The following is a 7,800-nucleotide window of genomic DNA, read 5'->3' as shown; positions in this document are numbered from 1 at the left end:
TGATGTTGAAGAAACATCACCAAGTCCTATCAGTTTACTAGACATTAAACCACTCGTGAATGGTGATTGGTTGGAGTGGTTAGCCAGTAAATCAAAGCTGAAGGATACTAAAGAACCTACTGAAGAGGAAACAAGAGTGGAATATGAAAAATTCCTGAAACATACGCAAGATAACTCTGAGTCAGTTTATTATGAAGAATATTATGATATTATTGAAGATGGTGATGGTATTGATATGCTTGAAGATAATCTTTCTGGCAACTTGATCTTTACAGAAGATAAGGATAGAAAACCGTTCCTTCTCTCAGATCTGAATACAAGAGATATATTGTACCAGGATATAATTGAGTACAATACTAGTACACCACAGTACATAACTGCCCAGACATACAGTACAAGCCAACCATTGTACAATACAGAAGAAAAAACTTATTCCAGTACCTCATCTACTACTCCAGCTACAAAATATTCTGAAGTAGTTGATCAAAATAACAAGCTTGTGGATATTCTGAAATCCACTCTGGAAATGCAGGCCTTTCTCATGGATAAGCTTGTTTCATTTTTTGTCAAGTAGTTTTAAATTTAAAGATTTAAATGTTTTGTGTAAATACTAGAATATTCAATAAACTAAAATGTAAATTAAGATATGATATCATCAAGTCAGGTAAAAATATACAGTATACATATTGGTTTAAAATGAGCGTTCATGAAAAATAAAGATGCTTATATAGGATGAATCCTCATCACAGTTGCTATGAACTGGTTTCAGTAAAAATTCGACCGATTGATGGAACTTTTAATTTATTCTAAACTCCTTTTCATTGTCACGAACACTCCGTTAATTGTTTAACGTTCATTCTTTAAAATGTTTAACACATGGACGATCTGACCGTAGAAGAGAACAGATTAAGTTAGTTTAACACATGGACGATCTTATAGTAGTAGAGAAAAGATTAAGTTAGTTTAACACATGGACGATCTGATCATAGTAGAGAAAAGATTAAGTTAGTTTAACACATGGACGATTTTATAGTAGTAGAGAAAAGATTAAGTTAGTTTAATACATGAACGATCTGATCGTAGTAGAGCAAAGATTAAGTTAGTTTAACACATGGACGATCTTATAGTAGTAGAGAAAAGATTAAGCTAGTTTAACACGTGGACGATCTGATCGTATAGTAGAGAAAAGATCAAGTTAATAAAAAATTTTAAAAGATTTAATATAGGCCTTTTCGTGCTTATTTATACGTAATTATTTTGTTGTAAAAACACAAAATCACTCGCTTGAAATTTTCTAAACCTTGTATCTCTGCCGCTTTGCGTCATAAACATTTAAATATATGAAAATATGAATTTTACTAGATTCAGTGGTCAAAGTTTTAATTATAAGGCTTACACCGCCAGGTTGCAAAGATAAAAGAATTTTAAAAGTTGATATTAAGGGAAGTTTTCGAAAATGTTTTTGTGTGAATTTGGCTAGCTATTATTATTAAAGATAAGATTTAAAAAACATTGCAAAAAAAAACCAAAATACAAAACTAAAGAGAAGATTAACTAGTATTTATATTTTTCAATCAAGAGAATAACTTACATTAATAATAAATCACATCATTTCATTATTACATATTTTTCTTTATAAACACAAAAAATTATTAATACTAATGAGGAAAAACAATTAAACCAACACCAAAAAAAGGAAAAAAGAATTAGAGATCTAGAGCTTTGATAATTATATTTTTTACAATCTGTAATAATCAAATGTCAAAAATTATAACTTAGAGGGTCTGAAGGTGTTATATTAAGTTACCCTATATTAAAAAATTGGCATTGCAATGATCATTACCATTACTTAAAAGTATATAAAGCTTTTAAGTATGAAAAACTAGCTGTTATTCCGTTCAAGTAAACTTATGTGTGGTACGAACTACTAACATGAAAATATAGTTTGAGTCATATAAACAAAATCATAATTATAAATATGTCAATGTAAAAGCTGAAAGCATGCAAACATTTTTTAAATGTTTAAATAATTGTTCTTATGTTCCTGTTTTATCTGTTGGCTCCTGTTCTAATCTTTTGAGCTCAGCAGTTCCTGTTCTAGTCTCTTGACCTCCTGCTCGAGGCTGAACAGATGATCATCTTGTACATGCGGAGCTAATTCACGCATACTCGAGGCCAGGTTGTACAGATACTCCTAAATAAGGATATATAGAACCAAGGATATATAGAACCAAGGGGATATAGACATAATTGGGTTCATTTTCTGCCAAGAAGACCATTTTAAAATACCACGGGCAACGCTGGACACCTAATGAATAAAAAAGATGGGGTTTTCTACCTTATTTTCTCCGCTTCTACCCTTGGAAACCAGAATAGTTGATGCTATGGTTGATATCGGTTCTCCGCCTGAAGATTAATATTGAAAGGAACTGATTACTTAAACTTGAATATCTTATCAGAATATTTTTGCAACCTTTTCATATTTCAAACATTAACTACTTGATCTAGCAGGATTTTCAGTTTGAAATATCAAAGGTCTACGACATTCCTACGGTTCTTCCACAATCAAAGTTTAAGGCAAATCGGCCAATGGGTTCCTGAGTCATTATCAGACATACATACACTCAAACAGAGATTGCTACTTTATATATTTAAGATAATGGCCTAAAAACAGAGATTGCTACTTTATAGATATAAGGTAATGGCCTAAAAACAGAGATTGCTACTTTATAGATATAAGATAATGGCCTAAAAACAGAGATTGCTACTTTATAGATATAAGATAATGGCCTAAAAACAGAGATTGCTACTTTATAGATATAAGATAATGGCCTAAAAAGTGGAGAGTGTTAAATTTTGAAACATATTCTTGCTGTAATAAAGGATTTAAGACTTGCCACAAACTTTGATTTTTTATAATCCCTTTAAAATTCGGTGATGGTGATGGACCAAACCTCTGTAGAGTAAAAAAGTATATGTTAGTTCCACAATTATTGAAAATATATTTCGGTCTGGGTTGACCCTCGTCAGTTCTTGAGATTGTTTCTTCGCAATGATTAAAAACAAACTTATTTATCTTTGCAACTCAAAGTTGTAGTCCTTAGATATTTCAAACTAGGAATTTTAATAAATCAAATAACATAAGTTTGAAATATCAAAGGTTTACACCATCAGGTTGAAAAAAAATAGGAATTAGAAGATTTGAATGTGTGTGCAAAGACTCAATTCCTTTAAAGGAACAGACCGGTTATGTAACGTAGTTGAACTGAGTTGCAGTGTTGTGGACAAATTCTTTAGGATTCATTTGAGACATATAAAACTTTTTAAAGATCCGTAAATCCTGAGTTTGAGCGCAAAGTCGACGTTCAAAATTGTACGTCTGGGTAGATACGTTTTCAGAATTGTTTTTTTTTTAAATAATTAAATAACGATGACAAAAAATGCACACTAAACTCTTAAGTATAATTAGTTGTTTAGGAACAGGTTGAGAAAATAAAAGTTAATTTTAGCATCGAAAACAAGTAATCTTATTTAATTATTAGTTTCTATAATCTCTTAATTATTCACAAAGATTTTCTTCAGATTTTCTGCAACTTTTATTAAAAAAGACGACATTTGAAGAATTTGTAGAAATCTGCGAATAAATTCATAGAAAATAAGAAATTCAATATAATGAGAGATTTCTTTTGAGAAATATGTTCCTAGCCATCTAATTAGTTTACTGCATAATTTTTACTTTATTTTTCGTCGTCGTTATTTAATAATTTAAAAAACCCGATTCTAAAAACGTTACCACCCAAATTCATGATTTTGAACGTCGACTATGCACTCAAACTCAGTAATTATACATCGTGGAAACGTTTATATGTCTCAAATGAATCCTAAAGAATTTGTCCACAGCACTGCATACTCAGTTTAACTACTTTAAATAGCCGGTCTCTCCCTTCAAAGAAAGCTGTTGAGTTCTTGATAAAAGAAAAAATGTATATGTATTATCTAGACAATGGTTAATTAAATAATGTGTAAATAATTACTAGAAATATAATTAATGTATGAAGTAAAAAAATCTTATATAACTGAACAACACCGGTATACTGAGATAATTACCATTATCTAAATAATAATGATCGAATATTAGATATTTTGTCAACACCAAAATAAGAAGGAATTAAAGTTATCTTTTTTAATCTTTATATTAGAAATGAACGAACACATTTGTATCGTTTATGACCGATGATCGTTAAGGGCCAGAGTTCACGTAGATCCAGACTTCTCTGAAAATTTGCATCAGTTTTCAGGACTCCGTTGAATTTAAAGTGTCCTTTAGATTTTACCTAACTCACTTTTACTTTTCGTAGTCTTTTTAAAGCACATTTTAGATATAAAGAGGAATTGGCCAAATTCTCAACGATTTTAATATAAAAACTCTGGACCATAGGGAGTTCTGATCGACAAATTATCGAATCTGATGCTAAGCTTCTTATTTAGGACCAGTTTTGCCTGCAAACCCTGCACAACATTTTTACCGCCTTCTGACCAACATTGCCAACCTATGATTCCCCCAGCAGAGGATCGTCAACCATTGGGAGAATCATAGGTCAGTAAAGTTGAAGAAAATGTGGTAAAAACATTCACAACTCCTTTCCAGAGAATTTTACCACGGGGTTCCCTTGACTTATTTCACCTACAACACATCCCTTGCTGGGCTCTGGATGTTTTGTAAGCAATATTGGTCTGAGGAACCGGGGAAAAGTAAAATTCCCTTGACTTCTTTGTAAAGTAGTTGTAAATGATTTTCCATGAAAAATTACAATTGTCTTTTGAGATGGAAGTGCGCGAATTGTTTCTTACTTAATTGCCCCATGGGGGGGGGGGGTTAAGTAACTTAACATCCCACTGTTGGAGAAATGAAGGGCCGGTCGGTACTGTTAGTGAAAAGGCGATAAAATAAAATGTTACCAGTATATTGTTTATGAGTCTCTGTCCCTATGTATAGAGTAACCTCAATTTTCTCCTGGATAAAATAATTAACGACTCGATATTGAATACAAAAAAAACATAATTTTTTTGCTGAATTGCTCATTACACTGCAAACAAAATTGTTTAAGTTTATTACAATATTTATTTGATCAACAGCGTCGAAATTCCGTAAGTTCTTGGGGTATTTTTAAATTTTTTCAAGTCTCCAAAATCGATGCAAAATGGTCAAGGCTGAGTAGACCACTGTGCATAACTAATCAGATTTGAAATTTTTTGTATCTCTGTAAATGAAGATTTTAATGAAATATTTGATTACCTGTTCCTCCTGAGTTGCTGGATGGAAATATGTAATATACTTTGAATATCCTCCCTAAATGTAACAAAGTTTCTTTAATTTCAATAAAAAAATATGGTTTTTTTTATTTCTTCGTTAGAGGATGTGATCCATAATTAACTGACAGATTTATTGTTTAAATCAAAACCAGTTTTAATGTTTATTATTTGTCATTAGCTAAAAATTATTCAAGTTAAAGTTTAAAGTACATTCGAAGTGCTTTCAACTTTTGGACTATACATCCTTATTGCGGGCCCCTAAGAATGTAACTTTCAATTTAATATTCTCAATATGAGCTCATTACATTATTTGCCAGAACATGCTCTTCTAAAGATATGGAATAACCTTCTCTTGACTTAAAAAGAAGTAACTCTCTGAAAATAGTAAAAATAATTGAATTAATTTTGATATATTTTTATACGTTTTAAAATCAATTTGTTTCAACAAATGTATAAATTATTTTACACAACATCAAATCGCGCTCAGGGCCCATGATTTAAAAAACTCGGGAAATTACGGCTCGGGTGTAAGCTGTCGTTGGGCCTTATTTACGGCTTGAGCTTTCGGATTCAAGCTGCATCTTATTTTCCACAGAGTAAGGATAAAAAAAACCGGTTTGATATTTTATTTGGCGGATTTTCATGGTAGGAATTGACGCATTTCGGGTTTTTATGAGAACAACACTCAACATTGAGCCTTATTTTCCACTAAACCCAACCAAGGTCGGTTTTATTTTCATTGGGCCTAACTCCTTAAGTCGAGCCGAAGAACTTGCAGCTGTTAATAACTTCTCACAAGCTGTCGTTAGAGTTGAGTCTAAGATTGGGTCTTAAAGTCGGGTTTAAGGAATTACGACTCCGGCCGAAGTTTTTAAATCGTGGGCTCTGATAGCGCAGATCTCCAGTATTATTCCTCAAATCTTTAAATTGAAATGTTTTGCTATAATTATTGAAATTAGGTGGTAAAATCAAAATATGATATTTATATAATTTACCTTTTCTCTGTAATCTAATTGATCTTTAACTTCTCTCACCCAATCAGCATCTTCTAAATAATAAAAAACTTTATTTAATTTTTATTATTAATTTTTTTGAAGTCTGATTTAAAGATATCTATTACAACTGTTTTACTAGTCCTATTCTTAATTATCTAGATTGGTATCAAAATATTGTAAACTTGTGTCTACTCCCAATATCTGACTTTGTGCATTAACATCTTCAAAACAATTGAAAACTTGTAATTCAATTCCTTTTTTTTCAATTCTGATCTGAAAAGAACTATAGATCATTATATACAAACTCTGATATTCTTATCCATATATCATGGCAAACCAATGAAGAAGATTTTAAACAATAAAATATGTTAGATTAAATAATCTAAGTTTAAAATATCAAAGGTTTACTCCAATAGGTTGCAAAGATATAGTTGTTAAAAATTTGAGTATGTTACAAAAACTCAATTCCTTCCACATCGGAATAAAAATTCATATATTTTTAATCTAAACTCTTAGATATTAAGTTGAACAAAAGATTTTGAAAATCTAAATTGTAACCAAATAATTCTTTATTAAATTCTTTATTCTTGTGCTTAAAATTTAAACCAGGAGCTACAAGGTCACAAATCGTAATAGTAACTTTTTTTTCTATGAGAAAAGATTAGAATTGTAAATCTTGATCAAGTCGACATTTTTTAGCTTTATTTATAAAACTTTCTTCAAAATTTGTCTTTAATTTGCTGCACCCCACGCCAACAGGCGCGTTTGAGGGGGCCGAGCCCCCCCCCGCCCCCCCCCCTACGCGTACCCCCTTTGAGGGGGGACTCATGGGGGGTTCTTTTAATATTACATCTTCCTCAGGCAATCTACATTCTACATTGTATTGCATTGCACTCACCCAAACTAAAAGATTAAGAAAAGAAATCAATTATATTCTGATTCACAACAATACCCTTCAAAGCTTTGTCTGACCAAGTATTGCATTAAATATCCATGTTCCCATTTTGAAAACTTTATATTTTTGTTTGTGATTTCCCTACAAAAGTGACTCGCGCATTTCTTGCTTTAGAAACGATGGAGAAATGAAGGTTTCAAAGGTACATCGGACATGCCATTCTATAATTGGAGGGTCACTTAAAATTGCGCATGTTTTCCATTTTAGTATAATTTCATCGTAAAGAAAAAATAATTTAAAATGTCACTTTTGCCCTCAACTAAAAAAAAGCTTTAATCAATACTGCCTTCAGTGTAAATATATATTTGATATCACAATTTATTACACAATATGAATCAATCCTATGAAAATATAGATATTTTTTAAGAAACGTTTCCATCTATAATTTTCATCCCTTGAAGCTTACAGCACAGTATTAAGAGGGATTGCCTGATTTTGTGCCGCCCCCCCCCTGGCAACATTGTGCCCCCCCCCTTAAGAAAATTACATAAATTTAAGTTTACATGGTTAAAAAGGTATCAATATTTTTTTCAAAAA

General features: G+C 31.3%; 1 protein-coding gene across 1 annotated transcript in view; it reads right to left on the bottom strand.

The window, feature by feature from the left end:
• Nucleotides 1-1,645: 1,645 nt before the first annotated feature.
• LOC111712846 (putative glutathione-specific gamma-glutamylcyclotransferase 2) overlaps nucleotides 1,646-7,800 on the bottom strand; it is a gene marked incomplete in the record, with an annotated part of 6,863 nt that continues 708 nt past the window's right edge. The window contains 5 exon segments of the mRNA XM_023487590.1: nucleotides 1,646-2,194; nucleotides 2,339-2,406; nucleotides 4,960-5,014; nucleotides 5,297-5,350; nucleotides 6,309-6,361. Coding sequence (XP_023343358.1) covers nucleotides 2,069-2,194; nucleotides 2,339-2,406; nucleotides 4,960-5,014; nucleotides 5,297-5,350; nucleotides 6,309-6,361 — 356 coding nt within the window.

The sequence above is a fragment of the Eurytemora carolleeae genome, unplaced genomic scaffold, assembly GCF_000591075.1.
Source record: "Eurytemora carolleeae unplaced genomic scaffold, Eaff_2.0 scaffold1338, whole genome shotgun sequence".
Lineage (NCBI taxonomy): Eukaryota > Metazoa > Arthropoda > Copepoda > Calanoida > Temoridae > Eurytemora > Eurytemora carolleeae.
Note: the sequence above shows the minus strand (reverse complement) of the source record. Positions and strands in the feature narration are given on the sequence as shown.